Source organism: Haemorhous mexicanus, chromosome 12 (assembly GCF_027477595.1).
Source record: "Haemorhous mexicanus isolate bHaeMex1 chromosome 12, bHaeMex1.pri, whole genome shotgun sequence".
NCBI classification, from domain to species: domain Eukaryota; kingdom Metazoa; phylum Chordata; class Aves; order Passeriformes; family Fringillidae; genus Haemorhous; species Haemorhous mexicanus.
Window position 1 is genome coordinate 15,906,144 of NC_082352.1, and position 24,812 is coordinate 15,930,955.

The 24,812-nt window shown below is 51.6% G+C and overlaps 3 protein-coding genes across 3 annotated transcripts in view; all 3 read right to left on the reverse strand.

The window, feature by feature from the left end:
- PSKH1 (protein serine kinase H1) overlaps positions 1–10,731 on the reverse strand; it is a 29,890-nt gene extending 19,159 nt beyond the window's left edge. Inside the window, exons 1-3 of the mRNA XM_059857321.1 lie at positions 10,670–10,731; positions 9,164–9,326; positions 7,027–8,052 (exon numbers count right to left, since the gene is read on the reverse strand). Of these exons, the coding sequence (XP_059713304.1) occupies positions 7,027–7,965 (939 nt within the window). The 5' untranslated portion in view covers positions 7,966–8,052; positions 9,164–9,326; positions 10,670–10,731. The remainder of the gene's footprint in view (positions 1–7,026; positions 8,053–9,163; positions 9,327–10,669) is intronic.
- Positions 10,732–18,135: 7,404 nt separating this feature from the next.
- On the reverse strand, positions 18,136–21,208 carry NRN1L (neuritin 1 like). The gene is made up of 3 exons (XM_059857694.1): positions 21,109–21,208; positions 18,656–18,818; positions 18,136–18,575 (listed from the first exon to the last, which is right to left on the reverse strand). Exons 1-3 carry the CDS (start codon positions 21,164–21,166, stop codon positions 18,302–18,304), a joined length of 495 nt encoding a protein of 164 aa, XP_059713677.1. The 5' UTR covers positions 21,167–21,208; the 3' UTR covers positions 18,136–18,301.
- A 751-nt stretch (positions 21,209–21,959) lies between these two features.
- The window catches only part of EDC4 (enhancer of mRNA decapping 4), a 31,066-nt gene continuing 28,213 nt past the window's right edge, over positions 21,960–24,812 (reverse strand). The window contains exons 28-29 of the mRNA XM_059857323.1: positions 24,262–24,425; positions 21,960–23,002 (exon numbers count right to left, since the gene is read on the reverse strand). Coding sequence (XP_059713306.1) covers positions 22,810–23,002; positions 24,262–24,425 — 357 coding nt within the window. The 3' untranslated portion in view covers positions 21,960–22,809. The remainder of the gene's footprint in view (positions 23,003–24,261; positions 24,426–24,812) is intronic.

The following is a 24,812-nucleotide window of genomic DNA, read 5'->3' on the forward strand; positions in this document are numbered from 1 at the left end:
TGGACCTCCAACACAGACTCCAACCCCTGGGTAACCATTTCCAAGAAAGGGCAGGAGGGGACAGCTGCTGTATTTAGGGACAGGTTTCCTGCAGGTCACACCTCTTCCCACTGCAGAATTAACACATATTCTCCCTCTCTGAACCTTGGTTCTAAGCCAATGAGCATGGAATAGCATGTCTTGCCTCAAAATACACCTGCACTAAGGTATTAGAAAAAACAACACATCTGAGCCACAGCTGGAAAACCAAGGACTCAATCAGCCAAAGGTAAAAGAGGAAACAGCCTAGGCTATTTTCAGGCAAATGTAAAGGAGTCAGACACCAATGGTAGCTGATAGTTCAAATCCTTCCTGTTAATAATGTGTATTCTGTACAGAGGCAGCTCAATATTCTTTTTCTACCCTACCAATGTCCCTTTATCCTTACATCCCTAATTCTGCAGAAATACTATTCCACCATTAACAGGATTTTATAGGGCCTCCAGATGAAGGAATGAAAATATATGTCAAACCACAGCACTACTGTAAATCCCTCCCCCCCGATGTGGCTCTTGCCTTCCTCCATCCTTATATTACATGCCATACATTGTGCACCACTTCCTCAAAATCAGTCTTTCACCACAAAAATCTTAACCAAGATGCTCAGCTGCTGTCCCTCACTGTGCCTTGAACCTGCAGGTACTACTGGTGTAGACAGCAGCCCTAAGGAAAAAGGGCTGTGAATGAAATCCCTGGGAAAAAACCCACATTCCTCTTCCCCACGGAGATTCCTTCCCTGCTTTCTTTGTTTCTAGAGGCTTTGAGGCTTAGCCAGTTTCCACCCTGTCCTGATGACATGCACAATTCTGTGAAATATAAACTGTTAACACTGAGTGCTGCAGACTGCAGCAGTATGGAAATGGCAGATGTAGGCAGAGAAAGATGACCACTCTCCTTGCTTACCCTGTCCTAGCATTGGAGGTTCTCTCCACTGCTGTGCTGCACATAAGCTGAAGTACACAGTAAAGAGGCAAAAGGAGTGATTTTGAAAAAGGTCCTTGTGACATCACTTCTGTTGGAGGAAACAACCTTCAAAAACAATCTTAAGATGCAGCCAAAGCAAGGGGGACTTGATTTTCAAATGCATGCATTGGTTTCAAAGCCCTTTCACTGGAAAAGGTGTTTCTCTACCTGTAAATAAAGTGCTTGCCAATGCAGCATGCTGAGTTTTTGCAGGAACATGGTCACTGATACATGCAGGAAGAGGCAGGATTTCCCAGGTTTTAATTGAGGTTATCACATTTCCAAAGATGTCCCTTCCTGCAGAGGGAGAGATCTGGACAAACACTTCAGCTCTTGGAGCTGGAGTGACACAAGCACACCTATCCTCCTAGCCACTGAGCTGGTGCATTAAAAGAAAAGAAAGAGCAGAAGCCAAGAGAAGTCCATGTATTGGGCTGGCTTCAGTGTTCTGTGCCTGGCTTGGAGAGGAGCTTTCATCCTGTTCAAGTGCTCCAGCTCTTCAAAGGAGAGCAGAGTGCCCTTTTCAGCAGAGCCCTGCGACTGCAGCTCGCCAACACTCTTGTTGTTCTACTTCAAAATCACTGCTTTCACACAGCCATGTGAAATGCAAAAGCACATTCCTCTGTAAATTGATGGGGTTTTACTTCTTCCAGGCAAAGGGCTCAACAATTTATATAAAAAACAATTCTTCCCTACACAGGGAAAAAAAGCCAGCTCTAGTTTTTAGGGGAAAAAAAGCCTGCATTACTCAAAGAACAGGACTATTGTAAAACACTTCTACCATCTAATGTGGCTCACAGGAACAAACAGCAGCTGCTCTAAGTAAAAAGCTCTTTCCTCCCCAAGAAGGCTAAAACGTGGTCCCAGAGACTTGTATGCTCACACCAGTAAGTACTGCAAATGTGTTTTAAAATCCTGCCTTCAGCTGCCCCATCCTTGTTTTCTTTGTTACACTATATTCAACAACTTGGGCCACTCAAACTCCAAACTCCAGGGGAAAGAATGGAAAGTTGGCCACCCTGCTGCTTTGAAATCTCTCCTCTCTTCTGGCACAGACATCAGAGGCCAAGGTGATGACTGCCCTGCAAAAGCATCTAATGGGTCTAAAGACCATCTTGGCACAGCCATGGAGGGCAACACCACGTGTCAGTGTGGCCTTCTAGGGACCCCACAAGGGAGGGGCCCTGCTGTACCCAGACCCTCCCAGGCACTGAGCCAAGGGGAACTTCCAGAAGAATCAGGTGGCTTTGCACTGAGCTCCTCTTAGAGCAAAGAACAGCTCTACACTTTGCAAAGTAAATCTTCAATTAAGGGGGGCACCTACCAGCTTTTCTGGCCTCTTGTACTTACAGGACTTTATCTCCTGTATTAAAAAAATATATAGGACTGAGGGAGCATTAGAGGCCAGTGATGCTTCTCTGCTCCTGGCTATATTTTAAACTAGCTTTGAATGTTTTCCCAAAGACAAACTCCAGTCCAAATTCAGGGAAGCCAGTCTGCCTTACTGCCCATCTTAAACAGATGTACTGCAATAAGATGACCAGAGTTTTCCCTCTTTCAGGGAAAGCCAGCCAGCCCTGCCACAGCATCAGTGCAAAACTTATTGCATTGCAAAACTTATGTACAAAACCTCATCCAAAGTTTCAGAATGCTTGTCCTATACTGACTGTATTCTCCTGAAGGTGATAAGGATTATGGAGAGATTTTCTCTGATATGCAAGTCAACTATTTTTCCCTTATAAGAGACCAGTTTCTACAGTAAAATACAAGTATGCAGAACAGAAAGTTGAGTTGCAGCTATACATTTCCATCTGAAACTTTTAGGGGAAGGAGGTTACCAAGAATAATTACAGTTTCTTTTTGTTGCTTGTGCCTTTCTTACATTAAGTTTGTCATTTGATAGGAAATCCAACTACAGTCATCATAATCCATAATGCAATGACTGATCAGTCCCTCTGGGGTGGGATGGGCGATTCAGCAACCAGCTCCCAACTGAGTCAGATGCAGTCTGGGTTCTCTACCCCATTCCCTCTCAAAACGTTGAATAAATGCAGGAAATTAATACTGAAATTTGACAAGCCTGTCACCTGTCTCCTCCACTATGTGTCACAAGGGATTTGAGGGATTACAAGTCCTCCACAGTCTTTTAAGCAGCCCCCACAATGAGGACAATTACGAGGACACTTTGGAAATGCTCCGCAGATGTGCTTGGGTAAGGACTCATCCTGTGAACATGCATCAGCTGCCTTGGAATGGCTTTATTTTTATCTTGTTTTCTGCCAGGTAGTACAGGTAGTTTGTTTGCTAATGCACTGCCTGCACTCTCTGTGCTTCATGCTTCTGCTATTAGCTGCAGGCAGGGAAAACTGCTTGGGGAGAAAGTGGTTTATCTTTTTACTCACACAGACTGAGTTGTTATGGGAACACCATTCATGCTACTCATCCAGAATAACTTGGTTTTCCTGTAACTAAGGACATTCTTCCAGCATGAATCTATCCATACAGGATCTGCAGAGTTTACTCAACACCTGCATTTAACTTGGTGCTTAAAACTCCAAGTTAGGGCAGAAGATCATTAAGATTCTGAATGCTCAAGGAGAGAGAAAAGTAGAAATGCATTGCACACACAATTTACAAGTCAGGCTTCTCCTTTGACCTTTGGTCATTCTCTCCATCAATGTGTCTTCCATGAATTTGTCCAGTTGCTCTTCAAACTCAGGTAAACTTCCAAGGTCCACAGCCCTCATTTTCACCCTGTGAATAGCCTGTATCATCAGAGACTGTGCAGGCTTGTTAGGGAACTTTCTCCTGCTGGCTTTTAGGCAGAAGGCAACAGATCCTTCAATCTTCGCTGGTTTTGTCCTTCCCTATGGAACTGACCATGTATTTCACATCTGTGCTTATCAGCAAACTCCTGATCCATGCAAAGGCCACTGTCACAACATGGCTGCAAAGCTCCTTCAAGAGATTTTGGTGAGGATTTCTATCAAATAATCTAAGCCATACACAACCAGTTCATCTCTCCACAGGCTGCAAAGTCTCTTGCAGAGCTCCTACAGACTTGCAAAGCCCAACTTCCTTCATATATCAAGCATGTCTCTCCTATCAATGCATCCTCTAGCACCCTAATTTCGAAAAAGCTTTTTTGGTTATTTGACTAAGACATGTTCCCACAGCAGCACACACCAACCTCACCCACTGTGAGCATACCACAAAAAGCTGATTCTGTTCTATGAACAGGAGAACAGCTCATGAGAGAAATGATATGTCCAGATCAGATATCAAAATCAGAACAATCCATACACCTTAGCTAAGTTTCCCAATTTAACCATAGCATACATTATCTTCCACTTATTCCATCGATTTTCCCAGGTGTGTAAAGCAACATAAAAGTACTGGAATTCAACAGAAGGAGAAGCTTTGAAAAAGAATCAGAGCAAGCCTGTCCTAGCAGGATAATGATGGTCCAATCTTCAATTCTGCATTCGCAAATTCAAAGAAAACTAAGAATGGAATTCCAGCTTTATTTCTCAGTCAACTTTTTAAGCTACAAAGAGCTCCCAAAAATCAGTTTTAACTCCAAGACTTCAATTAAAAATTAAATGAAATAATTACGTCCAAACATTCTTTTTATTAAGTTCTAACAAAACAAGTGAAAAATAATAATTTTGCAGCAGGCTACATTCAAAGCAGTGTCAATAGCTCACCTAACCCTTACTCAGGATGCTCAGGAAAAATAGCATACCAGTTACAAAGCCAGCTGTCCTTCCTTCCTCATCCTAGCCATTACCAGAAGCAGTTCAAAAAGTAGAGGAGATACAAGAGATAATCAGAGCAGTGATGTCAGCAGTACCTGAATAACCTATTGTGGGAGACCTCTCCTATTGATCTGCTAATGGCCTCTTCAAACAGACCTCACACTCCAGGAACAGGAGCCGGGGTAACAGGGTCCCAGTCAGAAAGCAATTACATTAGCTGGACTACAGATCACTTGTTTTTCCAAGAAAATGGAGCTGCTTCTCAGGTCAGCATGCTTCTTGGCTTTTGTTCCTCTTTCAATACAGCTTTGTCCTCTGTGACCAGGTTTTGGGGTCAGACTTTTCAAAAAGCAGGACTCTGCACTGAGACTCGGGGCACTGCTGCTGCCTGCCATGGTACAGCTTGAAGACAGCTCCCTCCTTCCCCATGGAACTTGTCTGAGCCACACAGCTCAAGCTGTCAGCTCTGTCAGGCTTCTTTCAACATTTCCTCTTCTGTTTCAGATCCTCAACCTTCAGATTACAGAGAAGAAAAGCAGTTGCTCCCATGAAACCTCTGCTCCTGCATCCATCCAAGACAGATGCTGTCGGCAACGCACTCGAGTATTCGGCCCACTCCTACTCCAAAGAAACCAGGACTTGGCTCCTGCCATTCCCATTAGCCTGACAAACTTATCAATAGCCTCATTTCTGACATCTTCCCACTTCCTACAGTGTAACACAAAGAAAGAAGAGCCATTGTCTGTGAACACCAAAAACTCGGAAGCATAAAAACCCAGAGTGCTGGCAAGATTGTGGGAAACACAGCAGACACCTTTAAACCTCTGGCTCATTTTGTCTTCTCCTAGAATTTATTCACAAAATGAGCAGCCTCTTTACTGCATCTCCTGCCAATACCTGCCTACAGTCAAGCACCGTGCAATTCAGGGGCATAGGCTTAATTACACTGGTAAATTAAAGCATCCATTTTCCCTGGCTCTAGAGGAACAGAAAGCATCCAGGCAACAGATACAGGCTGCTGGCTGACATACATTTGCTTTCCAAGCAGTAAAGCATCGACAGCTTTCCAAAATAACCACTCATGTCACACACAGTATCCATAACAGCTTCCTAAAGTGTGCAATTTGTGATGGCATAACAAGTAAAATGCCTCAGGCTTGTGCATTGAGGCTTTCAAAATAGAGAGTTTAATGATTTCTCTGTGGCACATGTGCTACCTCTGCATGTACAACCAACAAGGCTCCAATGGCCTAGCTGCAATTCACAATATTTCTCAAAACAAATCCGTTCTGGTACAAGGACCAGTGGACATCAAAGTAAATTACCCCAGGGAACCTTCAAAACACTCAATCCACTCTCTCCAGATTGCCTATAGCTGCACTGAGCTTGATCAGACTTCCTTCAAATGTTAATTCTTTTGGAGGAAAAATTGAGTCTGTTCACTCATTCTTCAAGCAGAAGCCAGGCCATGTCCTTGGTTATTCACACTGCCTTTCTACACGTGCTTTTCAGCTCTGTATCTTTATCCAGAGAACACAGACCTGCACTCAATAGTCAAGGGCATGGCATGGCAAGGACATGACAATACCAACACTCATTCCTAATATCAACAGGGGCTTGATCAGAAGTGTGAAGATGCTATTTAGAAGTGTTTAACTTCAACTTGTTTCTTCTGAAGAGCAAGAAGCACCTTCAGGCCCCACTATCATTTACAGAATGCCTAAAAATTATCCCCCGAGACTCTTCTTTCCATGCTTACCTATGAAAACTATCCTTCAATCCTCCATTTTCTCACATACCAAGCTCAGGAAGCAATGCAGATCAATTTCTGAAATAATCCCATCTCCAGATGGAAGAAGTAAGTGCCTCTTGCCTGCCTAACCTTGTCTTTCAGCAAAGTTATTTTCCATACTACACTTGGATTCATGTCAGGGATCAGACTAGTGATACATGTGCCACATTTCAAACACCCTGGCACAAGTTTCAACTGCAAAGCCTCTAACAGCAGCTTACCACAACCAGAAACCCACAAGCATCCCAGCTCTGTTCTACAGCAAGTTTCCTCTTTCTGTGCACACATTTTTTTAAAGGCACTCGCTATGCTGCACTGGGAGCAGACAGAACATGGGAAAGGATTTTAAAAGCCAGAATCACAGACTTTTTTTACCCCTGGTAATGTTACCACCCATAAGACAACCAGTTTTTGGTCAGCACATAGACACACCTAGGGAGAGCTTCTTGCTTGACTGCCCCTCACCGCACTCACCTCGCCTGAGTAACTGTACTTTCCCTTCAGGATCTGCCGGTACAGGCGGGTGCGGTTGTCGTCCTCAAAGGGCATCGTGCCGCTGAGGAGAATGTAGGAGATCACCCCCAGGGCCCACATGTCCACGGAGTTCGTGTAGGGCTTCCTGACCAGGATCTCGGGAGCGATGTACTCCGGAGTGCCACACGTGGTTTTCATCAGGCAGTCGTCCCCCTTCTTGCGCGCGCTCGCCAGCCCAAAGTCCGTGATCATGATTTTGGAGTCCGTGCCCGGGTGGTAGTACAGCAGGTTCTCCGGCTTCAAGTCGCGGTGGGTGATGCCCAGCGTGTGCAGGTACCTCACGCCGTCCAGCACCATCTGCAGCACACGCGTGGCGTCCCTCTCGGTGAAGGAGCCCTTGGCGATGATGCGGTCGAAGAGCTCGCCGCCAGTGGCCAGCTCCATGACCATGTAGACGCGGTCCTGCGTCTCGAACACCTCGATGAGCTGGATGATGTTGGTGTGGCGCACGCGGCGCAGGACGCTCAGCTCCGACTCGCACACCTCGCGCCCCTCGCGGTACTTGGTCTCGATCATCTTGATGGCGTAGGGCTGCTTGGTGGCCTTGTGCTCCACGCGCACCACGCGGCTGAAGCTGCCCCTCCCGATCAGCGCTTTGATGTCGTACTTGGCCGTCACTCGCGGGTCGAACTTGGCGCGGTATTTGGCCACTTTGTTCTTGCGGGGCTCGGGCTGCTGGGCGGGCAGGGCATTCCCGGGATAGGGGTTGGTGTGATGGGGAGGGGAGGGAGAGCCAGCTTTGATGACAGCCCCGCAGTCATCTTTGATGAAATGCTTGTAGATGTCACTGTGGCCCGTGTAAGGTTCGACTTTTTTAACCAGGTCTAGCTGCACATCTTTGGGGGGCTCGGGAAGCACTTTGCTTGTCCCACAGCCCATCACTGACTGGTGTTAATTCCCTATCAAGGCATGTTCCCAGGGGAGCATCAGCAGCAACCACATCCGGGGTGATTCCCACATTTGAATCTTAGAAAAAGAATGAGAAGAAACAAATAAAGAGAAATCATGGTAGTAAAGATTTTTCCCTCCATTTGAATCAAAATAGGGCCATGCTGTCACAAACTGAGAATATGGGATTTCCACTTTTCTCTGCTACAGAACACGCACAGTGCTCTGCTGCTTTCATCATGAGTGAGTGAAGGCAGTGCCTACAAACACCCAATCATGGTCAGAACAGATGTGTCCATGGAAATCACACAGTATCTCTCTTTATTGGGGATCATTTGTTTTCTGCTCCCTGCTGAGTCCTGAATCAGACACAGAACAGTTGAGGCTGCACAAGACTTCTGGAGGTCTTTTTGTCCAGACACAATTGCTCATTAAAAATCAAATAAAGAAAAAAAAGTCAAGCATTTCCTTTAGTTTTGTTAGAACTGCTCAACTTTCTCAGTCAGCAGCCAATCCAAACCATCCAAAGTTCTGAGTTTGCTCACCAGAAGGTCCACAGAGTACCTCAGCAACTTGTACACTTAACCTGTCTTCCCAAGACTTTCTTTATATTGAATTTGTACACTGTATTAAGCCTCTCACTGCTTTGATGCTGGGGATCAATGGAACAGCAGAAGAGGCAGGGAAAATGGAGCCAGAGGCACACTGGTTTTAGGGTGCATTCACCACTGAACTTGCTGCAGCCCCTGCTAAAAGGGAGATGCGCACTTGCCCAGGGCAGCTTTTAGCCAGCATGTCACTCATCCTCCAAACCCTGAGAAATTAAGGTGGGCTTTCACATCTTTCAACATTCTCAGTTTTGCTTTATTTTACATCTTTAGGCACCAAGTGGCTCTTCTGGCTTTCCACTGGAGCTGCCTGTAAGAAGTGGAATTCCTCCCTGCTATTCCAGACTAGGAGCTCTTGCTCATCACACTGTGTCCCAACAAAACCAAACCAGCTGCACTTGGGCAAGTCCTTATCTGCAGATTAAAACAATATGACTGGTCAGGAGATGGGGAAGCCACCTGCAGCTGTGGCAGTCACTGGGCAGTTCCACATTTGACTCAGAGCCCATCAACATGTGCCTGAGCCTTCAGAGGAGGCTACAAAAAACCATTAGCCTTGAAAATATGATTTCAGGTCTTACCATCACCAGGTGTATCTCCACTCAAGCACCACCTCTTCAAGCAACTGCTCAGCATGAACAGCAGAAAAGGAACCCCAGCCTGTCTTCCATGGGGAGAAGCAAGTGGAGAAATAAGAAATGTTTTAAAGGGACACCTGGAAGAAGTTGAGACTCTTCATCCAACCTGGAAAGAAAACCAGGCTTTAGTTAAGATTCAGTTTTATAATCAAACATCATCAAAGTAACTTCTCAAGGAAAAAGTTCCCTCCTGGCAGCACCCTGAGGACAAACAACCCAGCCATGCACAGACATGCCTGTAGCAGGGTGCAGGCAGCAGAAATAAAAACCAACTTCACAGAAAGCTTAGCTGACTTCCACCAAGCACTGCCCTGGAGGTGGGGCTTCATTCAGATTAAAGCACCATGATAAGAAATTAAGAGCTCTGGCTAGTCCTGAATAATGCCTCCCATGGACAGTTTTCCCAGCATTATTGAACCTTAAAGCATTTTAAGTTAACAGAGAAATGGAATGAGAGCATCCATAAAGAAAATTACTATAGAGTAATTCAACATGTAGAGAAGGGCTCGTGTAAAACATCCCACCCATAACTAAAACCAAACAGAAGAATGAATGACTTGAAAATATCATCCATAAATCCATTCATGGCATTAACTGAGATCTGGCAGCAACTCCAGCATGTCAGTGGCTCCTCCTTGTACATTTGAGTGTTTCAGTGAAGGCTACAGAACCAGAGTCAGCAACAAAATGCTTAACTCCACATTACTGCAGGACATGCTCCTGCGCCGAAACCACCAAGAATGTGGGGAAAGGAACTAAGATAAATTACAAGCATTACAAGCTCTCCGAATGGGAAATCACATACTTGCCAGGCGGCAAACTATCTAAGCTACAGCTGGAAGAGGTGGGAAGGAATATGGGATTTATGCTTCTCCCCTCGGAGATTGAGCTCCTCGCCTGCCGTCTCACTAACGCATCTCGAACGTGCCTCTCACTGCCTGGCATAAACCTGGCATAACCTGGCATGCCCTCTGCGAGCTTCTGGTGGATTTCGGAGGGGAAACCCGGGGCTGGGGCTGCTGCAGCACCGCAGGCAGCTGTGCCGGAGCTAGGGGCAGAATCAGCCGGGATTCCCAAGCCCGTTTGTTTCCAGAACTCATCCCAGCCCAGGCCGCTTGTCGCTACACTGGAAAGGGGAGCCAGGGCCGGGGCGGTGCCGGGAGATCGTCCCGCAGCAGGTTCGGCTCCAGCCTGGGAAGTACCGGGCCCGTCCCACTGAGGGGACACTCCGGGAGCGGGCAGGGCTCCCTCCCCGGCCCGCCCGTCCTCGCGGCCCAGCACCCGGACAGCGGCGGGGCTAAGACGCCGGGGCCCGCCGCGCCCACGCCTCCCGGGCCTCATCACCGCCGCCCCCGGAGTGAGGGAGGGTGGGAAAGGGAGGGGAGCGGGAACCAGAGCCGGGACCGGGGCCGGGCCGGGCAGTCCCGAGGGCGCCGATCCCGGACTCACCTCGGCCCACTCCGGCCGCGGCGCGGCACCGCCTCCTGACGTCATCACCGCGCGCCGGGGACGCCCGAGGGGCGGGGACACCGCGCACGGCGATTGGCGGAGGGGGCGGGGGGCGGGGCCAAGGCGCGGGGAGGGCGGGGGCGCTTTACCGCCCCCTGCCGGAGCTGCTCGCGGCTTCGCGAGCGTGGGGGGCTCCGGGGCCGTGAGGGGCTCCGGGCCTCACAGCAGCCCCTGGGGCCCCTGAGCCCCGCCCGGGACCCCTCAGCCCCATCCCAGACTCCTCAGCCCCAGGACCCCTCAGCCTCACGGGGCCCTGGAGCTCCTCACCCTCACGGACCCCAGGCCCCCCTCATCTCTCTGGTCCTGCTGTTACCCGCAAAATCGGGCTCGTTCTTCGGTGTGCACTGAGCCAATCATGACACGCTCCACAGAGACATCATCGATCGTTTATTTCAGAGCTGCCCCAGCCTGGGTGCTCGGTGCTATTCCACAAATCCAGCACACCCCACCAGGCTTTCTGTGCCATTACTTGCACAGAGAAGTTCAGGGTTAGTGACTTCCCAAGCACAGCCCCTCTTTTAAGATTGGTTAGTAATTTCCATAGAAACCAGGTAATTCCAGGTAACTTATACTCAGGGGAAGTACCTTCACCTCGGTAGTGTCATTTTGACTCATGGCATTGAATTTTAGTGTTACCGTGAAGATAGCTCAGCTCTAAGATACACCGACATGGGAGTATTTTGCCAAGTTGGCAATGTTTACATAGGTGAACATCAACATCTTAGTTTATTACATCCCAAAATCTTGTTAGTTCCAGAATATTCTTGAGTGAGGAGTGTTGGCTGCTGCCTGTTCCACCGATCAGCTCTCCTTTATTGCTGACTAGGTTTGAAAGTGTACAAAGATCTTACATTAAAGAACATCCTGCCTTATGGTAACATTGACATAATCCACATTTTGCACCACTGTGACCCTCTCCAGCCCCTGGGCTGAGCTGGTGTCCCCTGGCAGGGGCAATGTTCCCACTCCCCGTGCTCCTGCCTCGGAAGAGCGACCGCAGTGCCTCCTCTTTGGAGCCAAATGCAGCTCTGACAGCTCCCCAGCAGCTCCTTGGAGCCCGCAGCCCATGGAGCAGCTCCGAGGGCTCCCCGCTGGGCTAAGGGACTCTGGAAAAACATTCCCTTTGCAAGAGAATTGCCCGGAAGCATCGGTCCTTTTCCTTGGCAGGGAAAACCCGGTCCCTGTGGGACTGCTCTTGTGCACAGCAGAATAACGAGGAGCATTCCTTTCTCCTTTCTTTACCCCAGCTACTAAGTGCCACAATACCCACAAACTTTGCTTGGTAACTGCCTGTGGACTTACTTCCTCATACCCTTTCCTCATCCTCAAACAAAACACTCCACGTCCCGGCCCTGGATGACCTGAAAGCAGGGAAACGAGGGATGACACCTTGCAGGGATGCTGACGGCACTCCTTTCCCTTGGGGACATACAAACGCAATGCTGTCGGGCTTGTTTTCTAGCCTGGCTGTCACGTCATTCCCGAGGCAGCTCAGGTGGAGCGAGGCTTTTTTCACACTCCTACCATGCTTTTAAAAATAGCCGGGTTTATTTTAATGCTCCCGGGATCTTCGGCTGATTTGGAATGATTAGTAAGTCATAATGTAGTAAAAGTTGTACCTGCTGATGCGCATTATTGTCATCAGCTGCTTCTCTGTGTAATTCCCAACAAGGTGTGGAAATGCGTGAGGGTTGAGAGGGGGCTGCCTGGGCTGGAATTGCCTCAACGGATTGGGTGAGTTGTGCAGTTCTCTGCAAGGGAAACTTCCCAGTACTTGTTGTCCCACACAGTAATGGTGCAGCTAGTAGGTTTTCAGCCTTCTAATCCCCCCACTTTCTTTATGGAGATGTTTCCCCAGCCACACATCCCCGACACTGTCCCTGAGAAGTGGCTTAACCTGTGTCTGACATGTGAAACCTTGCACGTGTCCCTGGTTAAGTTGATCCTGTTATTTTAGGCTGTTTCTCAAGGTCATCCCAGCTGATGGGTGTAGAGCAGTGGGCTGCCTCACCTTGGCTAGGGAACACAGGGCTAAGTGCTCAGCAAGGATTTGTTTCCCTCAGGGAATGCATCTTCCCTTAGTCACTTCCTCACAGCTTTGTTTCCTGACCAGCCTCATGGGAACACTGAATGAGGCTGTTATGGGTCAATCGCTGCTGAAAAATATCAAAGAGCCAACAGGCATCAAACCCTTGGGCCAGAACTGGGGACTTCTGAGAACCTCAATCAGAGCAGCTCTTGTATTATTTATGCTGTGGTGGTGCTCTGAGACCCACTGGAGCCAAGAGAGCTTCGCACCAGACATCTGCACAAAGCCAACATCCTCCTGGCAAAACACCCAGGGATGAGGCAGGAACTGTCTGTTCATCTGTGCGATCCACTGCCTGCCAGGTCAGGCACCCGGTTTGACCTTGGGGTCATTGCCTGTTGATTCCTGATGTCTGTTATTCCATCTAGAGCCTTTCCTGCAGCTACAGCAGGAAGATTTCTGACTGGGATAAGCACCTTGCTGCTGAGGCCACCAGCTGTGAAGCTCTGAGCACTGAGAGGCTCTGCAGCCGCTCATCCTGCCAGGCTCTTCGTGCCTGGGCTCCCACCAGCGCTGCTCCAGGCAAAAACCATTGGGATTTTTTCTCTCTCCTCCAAGAGGGGACTGGTAACAGGTTTCTGACACACTCACAAAGCAGTGCTTTGCTTGTGCAGGGTCTAACAGCAGGTTTTCCTGCCAAACGGGCTGTTGTCTCCTTGGTTTTTTTTTTTTTTTTTCCTTTTCCCTTCCAAGATGCTGCTCCCCCTGGAGAGCAGCCTCTCCCTGCTCTTCCGTGCTGACCCCTTCAGAAATCCCCTGTCAGCTCTGATGCTCAAGACCTACAGCCTGCCCCCAGCCCCATGGGAAGGATTCAGCCCTTGAGGCAGGAATGTCTGTGAAGAGTCACAGAATCCTGGGATGGTTTGTGTTGGAAGGGACCTTTAAAGGTCATCCAGTTCCAAACTCCCTACCATGGGCAGGGACAGCTTCCACCAGACCAGGTTGCTCAGAGCTCCATCTCTGAACACTTCCAGGGAGTGGAACACTAGACCTCTGCTCCCCTGGTCCTGCAGCATGGCAGCTTCCTCCTGAGCCCTCACCCCTCTGCAAGGATGGGTTCCCTTAGGTTTTGTATCTCCTGTTAGTGGCTTCTTCAGGGCTTCTCCTTTGGAAGTCGCTAAAGGCAGGCTGGGACCAGCAGTGCAATGCTGGGTACCCACAGGTGGAGGATCCTCTCTCCCTGGAGGTGCAGAGATGCTCCAGAGCTGGCTCCAGCACCAGCACTAACCCTGCTTGGAGCAGGAACTTCAGAGTTCCCTTTGCATCCCACACTTGCCTGTGGTGCTGCCAGCTGACTCCAGAGTCTCACTGGGGTGCCACAAGCTGTAATTTCCTGTGGAATGGTGGGAATGGCTGGAAGCATCCCCCTCCCCCAGCGCCACAAAGCTGCCTGGGACATTGCTGCACATCCTGAGCATGGGGCAATTTGGGGATCCCAGGACTTCCTGCTGTGCCAGGCCATAGGAAGCCAGGAGAACGAGGCCCCTCATCTGCCACCAAATGGATGGGGTGAAGCGGGAAACCTGGATTTCCTCTGAGCTGCATCCCAATCCTGTGTGACAGCAAGCCCAACCCTCAGCGGCCATGCCAGGCCAGAGCTCAAGGTTGTCCCAGCAAGGCTGAGCAGAGGTCGTAATGGGAGGATGTTCAATTAAAGCTGCTTAAAAAAGAAATCCAACTTTCCATATGCCTCTCTGGAGAATAAAACAGCCCCAAAGCTGAGCGCAGATGAGGTGCCAGGCGGGGGCCTGAACACAGCCCCCACAGCAGAGGTGACTCCGGCTCAGCTGTTCCCACTGTCTCCAATCCGTGGGGATTGAGGTTGTCTTTTGGCGGTTCCCTATGGAAAGTTGGACATTTGGCTTAGCAGAAATCCCCATGCAAACTCGGACACTGGCCAGCCCTGTGACATAGTGTCCTCCAGGCTATGCTTCTTTTCCAATGCTCCCACTCCCCCTGGGGTGCCAGCAAAGCTGTAGGTGGCAAAACTGGTGCCTGGTTGGGGATGCCAGACTGGGACAGTGGTACTGGGGCCATGGAAGGGCAAGGAGCCATTCCCCCTCTGCTGGTGGCCTCCACACCAGTCTATCCAGTTAGGGAAACCCAAATGTGTCCCTACAGATGAGGAGTCATTCCCCAGCTGGCACATTCATCAGGAGGAATTTTCCTGGGTGAAGGAATGGAGGGTTCAGCCACCATGTGACAGAGGCGTTGGGCAGCATGGTGGGAAGTCAGCCCTCATGTCACTGTGCCACGTGTGCTGTCTCATATGGCCACCTAGAATAGTGTCACCATCTGGTTCCAGTTGCCCAGGGACATGAGAGCCTCCCTGGCCCCTTCTGCGATTGCAAAAAGTGAATTCAAACATCAACTCAGCTGGACTCAGCTGGCCTTTATCCCTTTTCTTCTTCTTTTTTTATTAATTCAGGTTTGTCTCTTAGAGAAGAGAGAGGGAGATAATGTCTGCAGAGCATTTAATCTTCTGCCCAAAGAATAGCAGAGAGCAAATTAGGATCTACTCCAATTAATTTGCCTTGATGGGCAAAATCTGGAGAGCGGCCATATCTGGGAATTAAGAACAAAAGCAGGGAGTGTAAAGTAGGTCACCGGAGTTTCGTAACCAGAGCGAGGGGTTTCCACAGCAAGGCGGGCGCTCCAAAGCCTCCTGGTGCCGGGTCCACCAGTCTCATTCCCCGCCATCTGCTCCTTTCAGCCTGGACTGTTGCTTTAAGGTGCTGTCAATGTGCAGGGAGCCAGCTGCTTGTTCTGGGGACAGGAACAAAGATGTTGTCCCTTCCCACAGCAGGACACAGCTGCAGGACTGTCCCAAACCCTTAGACCCAATGGAAAGACAGCCACTGGCTCAATGTCCCAGTCTGGAGAACCAAAGAGCTTTCCTGGGGTCACAGGTGGCACTGGGGTTTGGGTAGTGCTTTGCTGTGGACCCTTGCACGTGCAGTGTCACCAAGCAGTGCTGACCCACACTTTTCCAGCATGCCCAAATCCCAGCCCTGGCTTCCCAGCGCCATTAGTGCCTGCAGGGTGTGTGGTGACATGGTGATGCCTTTCAGCTGCAAGACACATATGGAAGCACAGCCAAAGGTGTGAGCCACGTGTGGTGAAAAGTGCTGGTGCTCAGGACACATGGTGGCATAGCCAAGGGTCTGTGACATATACGGTGACAGTTTCCAGGACATGGGACCTTCTGCTGCGTGTCTTTCTGCACACAGGGTGAAACACCCGGAGTGTTTGGTGGGTGCACGTGGATCTTCCCAGGCTTTGATTCCAGCTGGATTGAAGCAGCACAGTTTGTTGTCTGCAAGTGTCACTATCGTGGTGGCAGCCTGTCACAGCACCACGTTGTGACGCTCCATCTCCCCGGCCACCTCCCACTGCCCCACTGCGATCCCACCACTCCCAGCCCTCGGAGGTGCCGGCAGGCGCTGCGCGGTGCGTGGCCGGCGCCCGGCTGGCGTTTATCCTCTTAGCCACCCTGCCGGGATCCGCCACTAATTCACCCTTAAACACAGGATTGTCAGGAACAGGGAAGGAAAGAATCGGCGGATTATCCCCCTGGCGCTGGCGTTAAACACGGGGAGCGGCAGCTGCTGCTGCTGTGAGGAGAGCTGGGGTGGTGTCCTGCCCTGTGTCCCATGGGACACCAGCCCCAGGATCAGCATCTTCCCCCAGCAGGGACTGCCGGGACTCCAGATGTTTTGTGTCCCCCCAGCCAGCTCCAGGCTGGTTAGTGAGATAAATAACGGGAAATAAACACAGAGCCCCCCACAGAGCTGAGGGATCGGCAGCAATCACTCAGCCACATGGGATGAACCAGCAATCCTGTTAGTGTTTCCTGGACCCAGAGCCTGGCAGAGGACTGGGACAGCCAGGGTGACATCCCAGAGGTGACCAATCACCTGTTTAAGTTACGAGAGCTCTCAGGAAGAGGTTTTATGATGAAACAAACAATATTTTTCCCTGGCTTGATGAGGACAGTGATTACTGAGCTCCTGACACACACGCTGAAGGCTTTCAGCCACAGGACAGCATGGCAAAAGCTTTCCCAGGCCAAAACCATGCGCCCAGCTGCTGGAATGTTTTTGAGACAGCCTTGAAGTCATGGAAATCACAGAAGCAGCAGCAACTCGCTACCCACAGCACATAGGAGCTCATGGCTCCTGCTCTCTGCTGAGCCTGGAGCAATCCTCAGAGCAGTGGCACTTGTGTTGGCCAGAGGATTTTGTTGCCTTTCCCAAGTGGGATGGTTTCCCACATGCCAGCCAGATTTACCCACCACTGCTGCTGGGGCCTGGGGGCCACACCAGCAAGGAGCCCGTGATCTGTGCCACAGCTGAGGTGGCCCATTTGTGATCCCAGTGGCCCTTTAGATGATGGTTGGGGAGTGAAGGCTGTGCCCAGGAGAGTGGGGAGGACGCCTCACCAGCCCAGACCTAGGGGAGCTGGTTTGCACTCTGGGCTTTAGTAGCTGGGAAAAATATCCTAACTTTTCAGCATAACAGTGATGGGGATGGGAATTAGAACATCTTCCATTGATAGATACAAGTTTAGCCAAGTTAAAGGCCCACAAATGATCTTGGTTTAACTTTGACAAGTTCCCTGTGAACCTGGATGAGATTTCCAGTTCCCTAGTTTTTTTACCTCCATCATCTTGGTAAAAAAACTCTGTTCCCTGCAAATCATAATTTTCTTCATGACTATGAATACAGCAAGACCAAAATAAAAAGGGGTGGAAAACAGAAAATGTCAGTGGAGTTGCCCATCAGAGGACAAGCTATTGGCTGCCAGAAAGACAAACAAATCTGCACCCTGTGTTTTACTGAGGTGCCCTTTAAAAGGAATAAAGCATTTGACCCACCTCTAAAGGGAATATCTGCTATGCCCAGCCCTGAAAAGCAGCAGTCAGGGATCACCAGGGCAGTGGGAATTGCCTCCTCCTGGGGCTGTCCATGGTCCCATGGACTACCTGGCATGGCCATGGGCCATACACCGGAGGAATGGCCCCTTTAAAAGGAATAAAGCATTTGACCCACCTCTAAAGGGAATATCTGCTATGCCCAGCCCTGAAAAGCAGCAGTCAGGGATCACCAGGGCAGTGGGAATTGCCTCCTCCTGGGGCTGTCCATGGTCCCATGGACTACCTGGCATGGCCATGGGCCATACACCGGAGGAATGGCATCACAGACCCTCCCACTGACCCTTCTTGGGGACTGGTGCAGGGAGCATCTCCTCTCCAGTCCCCAGAGCAAACGGGACTTGGGAGGGGCTCAAGGGGCATCCCATGGCAGAGAGACAGGCGAAATGTAAAAGTGTCTTTTAATATAAATATAAATCCATCTGAAGTGCTGCAGGAGAGGACCGTGCCCCGCGAGGGATGCCCGGGAAGGAGGTGGGCGTGGCGGGGACCGGCCAGCAGCCAGGGGAACTGAGCCGGCATCACCTGGGCACCCCGTGGGCGAGCAGGGCTACAGCCAGGGCAGCAGCAGCGGCAGAGCCAGCAGGGCCAGCAGGTGAGGGTGCAGGGCGGCGGCCGAGCCCCGCAGCGTGGCCTGGTTGGTCTCAGAGGCCGGCGAGCTCTGGGCGCTGGCCAGGCGGCCCCGGGCGCTGCACAGCTCCTGCAGATTCCCCTGGAACTGGATCTTGCGGGACTCCTGGCGCAGCGACTCCCAGACGGTGGCCGCTTCCACGGGGCATCGCGACAGCACCTCGCTGGCGCAGGTGTGGAAGTCATCCCAGGACCTGGGGAGGAGGGCGGGAGTCGGGGCGATGCTGGTGGCAGGTGACCCCACCGTCCCAGCCGCTCCCACGGGGACACTCACTTGCAGATGGCGTCCAGCTCCTGCGCCTCGTCGCCGCCCTCCGCCTGCTGCTGCTGCCGGACGCTCTGGGCCATGCTCTCCCCCAGGCTGAGGAGGCATTCGGCGAAGCCCTTGTAGATGGTGTCGCACTGTCCCGCCATGCTGACGGGCTCCTGGCTCGCGGCTGCGGGGCACAGAGAGGAGAGACCGAGCTGAGCCCCCCCGAGCCCCGACAGCTCCCGCCTGCCCGGCTCAGGTCAGGTGGCGTGAGGGTGTCACCGGCTGGGGGTGACACGGGGCTCTGAAATGTGGCGAGACGCTTCCACATCCCCCCAGACCGCCACATCCCCTCCCTGGGCACTCGTAGTGACCCTTCGCTCCCGGCCCGGGACCCGACGCGATGTGTCGGCCCCGCAGCGATGCTGCCACTCGCCGCAGGGCTCCTGCCGGCCGCGTCACCTCGGGCCTCCCCGGCTCTCCCCAGAGCCATCTGTCCCGGCCTTTATCCCCTGACAGCAAAGATTAATTTGTGACTACAACAGAAAAAAAACAAAGCAACGGCTCAGCAAGCTGGAGTCCCTGCTCTGTCTGCAGTGGGAAAGAGGGGCAAAGGGAAAAAAAAAGGGGAAGGGAGAAAGAGAAAGGGTAAGGGGAAGGAGGAAGGGGAAAGGAAAAAGGAAAGTGGGAAAGGAGGAGAAGCGGAAAAGCAGGAAGGGGAAGAGAAAGATGGAAGGGGAAAAGTGAACATGAAAGGGGAAAGGATAAAGAGAAAAGGGAAAGGGAAAACAGGGAGGGGAAGTGGGGGATGGAAAGGGGAAGAAAAAGTACAAAAGGAAAAGGCACAAGGGCAAGTCTGGCTGCTCCATTCTGAGAAGCCCCTGCTCTGCTCCACAAAAAATTCACCATTGGCACTGGCCAAACCCTGGTGCTGGACACAGGACAATGGGTGACCGGGTGTGGACATGAGGACTGCCAGTGCATCCATGACCGGTGGGAAGCCCAAAAACAAGCTGGTGTGTGACTGGGTCACAGAGAAAACCTGCATGGTCCTCAGGTCTGCTCCAGAGGTCCTGTAGGCCAGAAGGTGTGGGGTCCCTGTGCCAATTCACAGGAACTCCAAAACGCTAGAGTTTTGGAAGTGACAAGGGTGTGCACCAGGGAGGTTTCTAATTGAGGAGAGCCTTGCAGGGGACTCCTGTGGAAAGGTGACCCCAGAAACAGCTGAAAGTTTCCTGGTGACTGCTGAGGCAGCCAGGATGTCTCCAGGAAGCTGTGTGCCTTGCTGTTGGCATCCCACACCTTCACCCCTGGAACAGGGTCCAGAGCAAAGTGGCTGTGGTCGAGACTAGCACCAGGGTGAGCCTGGCACGACCACAGGGCACTTTTGGTGCTTGCAATGAGAACCCCCTGAGCAGAGCACCAAGGAAAGCCTCGGACTGATGCCAGACATGTGGGTCACAAACATCACAGGTATCAATAGAGAAAGTGGGATCCATTGCTCCTCTTTTCACCCAGCCAGGCACAAGCCTGCGTCCCACCAGCCCAAGAACCCAGCAGCTGGCAGGGCCAGATGATGCCTCCCTTCAGCCGGCTGGTCCCTGCTGCAGGCTGAGGTTTCCCCTCCTGGGCTCCTCTAAAGTCCGGCACAAGCCCTTCCCTCTGCTCAGCTCCCTCGGCACGAGGCTGGGCAGGGCGAGCAAAGAAGGAGAAAGCAGGAGGGCAAATCACCTCCACTGCTCCGCTGCAAAACCGTGGGGAAAAACCTGCTCCCGGCTCCGTCAGGGAGAAAGCCCAAGGGAAAGGCACGGAGGAAGTTTCCCAGGGCGCTGCAGAGCATCCCGAGCTCCCCAGCGAGAGCAGCCATCCTGCTCCTGGGGAAGGGTCGGAGTCACCCACCCTCTGAGCCTAAAATCCACCCGGGGTTTGGTGGTCCCTGTCCTTCATCGTCCGTGCAGCTGGACCAGGTTAATCCCAGGTTCCCCATCTCTCCTCAGAGCAGAGACGTCTCTGGGTATCGCTGTGCTCCGCATCCCCCCTCGGCGCTCGGAGGAGCGAGAGCGTGGAGGGGACACACGCTGGTGCCAGTGAGGCGCAGGACCTGTCGGATGACAGTCCCCCAGCGATCAGGATGCCCTCCGGCATCCTGCTGAACGAGGGCAGCAGGGAAAGCCAGCGGGTGCTGGGGTGGGCACACAGGGCTGGAGAGCAAAGCTCGGGAACCGTCCCCGCCTGAGCAGAGACACCCCGGACAGCGCCGTGAAGCCGCGTTCCTCCTTACCCGCCATCTCAGGACACGGGACAAGAGTGGATGGATCGCTGAGCCGAGGGGCAACCGGGCACCCCGCTCCCCGCAGCTACAGAGGGTGCGGGACGCGGCCGGGGTCCCGCTCCCACCCGCCCGCCCCCCAGCCCCGGCGGAGAGAGCCCGGGGTGTCGGTCCCGCAGCCCGGCCCGAGCGGTTCCGCGGCACTCACCGAGGTGCAGGAGCAGCGAGCACACGACGCCCAGCAGCCGCCAGCAGCCGCTGCCCATGGTGCGGACCCCGCGCCGCCGCCGCCGTGTGCTCCGCGCCCGCCGCCGCCGGCAGCCCCGGCCCCGCCGCCCGCCCCCGGCCCGCCGGCACCGCCCCGGCCCAGCCCCCGGCACGCCCTGCCGGCTCCGCCGAGGGGCGGAGGAGCCCCCGGGGCTGGACACCGGCCCATGCAGTTCACGGAACCACAGAATGGTTTGGGTTGGACGGGAACGCACAAACCATCTCGTTCCAACCCCGCAGGGATTGGAACCTTCCAGCCCTGTGCAACCTGGTCTTGTGAACACTTCCAGGGATGGGGCACCCACGGCTTCTCTGGGCAACCTGCGACCTGCTGTCCTCACAAGGAAGAAATTTTTCCTTATATCCTAACTAATCCTGCCCTGTCAGTGTGAAGCCTTGCCCTGTCACTCAATGCCGTTGTCCAAAGCCCTTCTCCAGTTCTACTGGAGCTCCTTTATGCATTGGGAAGGTGCTGTAAGGTCTTCACAAAGCCTTCTCTTCTCCAGGAAGGAGGAGCAGCCAGAGGTATTTTTGCTGTGAAAAGGGGAATTAATTTCCCCTTCCCACAGCCAGCAGCCCACCATCAATCACCTCCCGTCTCTCCCTGGAAGCAGAGACCACTATGCCCTGCTGGACTCACACAGGAAAGCTTGAGCAGAGATCCAGGAAAAAAATCTGGAAAGAGAGGAGACGGTGGCCCATCACCTCAGGCTCCAGCCTGGAGATAGTTTGATATCCTAAAAGACCCCTCAGTCTTCCTTCCATTGCACAACAGAAGAAGATCTCCATGTCTTTTTTTCTCAAAAAGTTTTTTATTGAATTGTTCTCCATGTTATTTCCAAAAAAAAAAAAAAAAAACCAAAAAGGAAAAAAGAACAATAAAACCCCCCAAAACTTCAAAATTTAGATAAAAAGAAAAACCTTGTGTAAAATCAAAACTAATGTCTGAAACATGGACATGCTCCAATGCACAACAGAACCGTGGCCCCCTGGGGCTCTTGCAGTTTGCTGCTGCCTCAGCACCTGGACTCAGAGCCCCTCCCTGGGGCACTCCAGAGGTATCACCCCTGCCCAAACCTGCCCCACTGCGCCAGGTGGGCCGGGCACTCCACTGTGGATCTGGAATTAACGAACCTCAGAGTAACTAACTAATTAATGAATTCTAGCTAACCCCTCTTGCTCAGCTGACCTCCTCCCTGCGCCTACAGCCTGCCAGGGAGGAGGAGTTTGAGCCCTTCCCTAAGGTGTGGGTACAGGTTTCTGGCCAGTGAGGAGCAGCCCCTGGGCTCAGTGCACACCTCGCTGCTCCCATGCTGATGGCAGCAGATCCAAACTTTTAAAGGGGTAAGGAATCCATCGGCTTCTGCTGCATGAGACATGGACTGCCAGCCAGCCTTGGGGACGGATGGGCAGGTGAAGAAGAGATTTAACTCTCAAAAAAGAGGCTGTTTAGGAAAAATAAGCCAAGTGAATGTTCAGTGACTATTTGGAACTATACACAGATGGTGTTCGCCTTAGAGACATCACACACGCGTTGATAGATTTTCTGGCAAGAGCTCTTCACACCAGCCAGGCGTTGTTAGTAACTACAGATCTGCTGGGTGGGCTTTGGTGGAGCAGCCCACCAGGCAGGCAGCTCCTCCTAGGTCATGCCAGGGGTGACCAGGCCCTGCAGCATGATCATGAGGCGACGCGCAGGCTTGCTCAGAGGGTTGTGGGGTTCCACCTGGAGGAACTGGAAGAGCTTTTGCCGCACCTGGTTCATGACTGACCCCATGTGGTCTCGGGTGATGGGGTCGCTTTGGTCAAGGTGCATCACTGCATCCTCCAAGTAGCTGAAGGAGAGAGAGCAAGGTTAGGACCAATCCCAGAATCTAACCCCAATCCCATTCAGTTCATGTTAGTGCTGAAGACGTTTTGTTTCCCGCTCCACTCAACTCAGCAGTATGTTCAGTTGTCATGAAATAAATATTCCTGACTCACAGCAGAGTCCACCTATCTCTTCCTAAACATGTGAGGTCAGCCTACAGCTCCCAGCCTGCCCACCTGCCCCACAACCTGGCTGCTGGAGCCAAGGCAGAGGCAGCAGCCAGTGAGAACTCCCCACAGTGCTGGAGGTGACTCTCAGTAGATAATTTTTTAAATACCTTTAAACAGAATAAGTCACTCATTAGACAGTAAAATCCATCATCAGTGAGGCTCAGTTTGTGTAGGGTTACAATAAAATCCATCCAGGAAGGGGTGGGATAAGATCAAGACTTTTACCAACAAGACACTGAAGTTCAGATGAGCCATAAGCTTTTAAACCACAGCCTGAGTAAGGCAACGTGGTCACTGCAGGTTTTCAAAAACAATCCAGTTTAAACTTTACAGCAGCAGCTTTAACTCCAATTACCAGCCTGTAACTTGAAGCTCTTTTCAGTTTTTCTAGCTTGCGTATCCTTATTGAGTTAAAAACTCAATTTAAGTAATTTTTCCATACCAGTCATAGTCAAAACCTGTAGGTACCTTAACAATCTAGCTTTTAAGGGCAGATAGCAGGGTTTTGACTCAGACACTAAAAATGTTCATGGCAAGTATCAGTACAGTCACTATTTTGTCACACAAGCTTTGCTTGGAACATCTACCAGAAATTATACCAGGAGCTCCTGCTGCAGCCTCCCACTGAGCCTTTCTGACAGTCACGACAAGAAACTGCTGACACAAAAGTCCAGTGATGGGTTAAGAGTAGAGGACAGAGCAAACTTTCCCTGGATATTGTACTGTGCAGGGAACATGGCACTATCCCTTCTTTTGCCTCCACAAGGAAATTGTTCCTCGGGGAATGGGGATTGCTGCACAGGCTGCAAATATTTACAGGCTACAATTCCAGAGGTACCAGCACCTACTGCTGGGTTCTCGTCCACTACTACCTCAGGGCAGCAAAGCTTTCTGTGGCAATGCTGACATATTTTTCTGAGTTACTACTGGCTTTAAACATGCCAGTAACAGGCTACAGAAACTCCAACTTTTGTCAAAGTTCTACCTTCCACTTCTAGGCACTGAATTTAAAGCCAGGGCTAAGAACAGGACCCAGTTCTCTGGTCATACTTACTTCAACTTCAGTTCTGTACGAGTGCCCAGATCTGAGGAGAGCTGCTGAATGAGGGAGAGCAGCACAGGCTGGGACAGTGGGCATGGATGCTGTCCAAATACTTGCTGAGTATCCACAGTCTCACAGACATAGAGAACGAGGTTGAGATCGGCTGCTGTTAGAGCCTGCAAGGAAGACACAGCTAGAAATGCATGGGAACCAACAAGCAGGTGAGGGACACAGGACAGAGCAACAGCTCTGGGATGCTCAGTGGCTCAACAGCCTCCTCTGGGAGCAAAAACCTCTGCTGTACAGGCCAGCAGGGCCATCTTTAGGCTCTTGCTCGATGCTCTGAGGACACCTGTGTCTGTTCCAAGCTGAACAGAGCACAACCACAGAGAGGGGAGCAGGTTACTGTCAGCAGCATGGAGCAGTGCTATCACTCCCAGAAGAGTTTGTCTGCAGCAGCTCAAAGGGATCTGCCTGCATGTTCAAAGTCAAAGGCAAGGTCAGGCCCCAGCTGGTAGAGCTGCCTGGAGAGGCTTATGAAGCTGTGTGTGCCACGTGTCAGC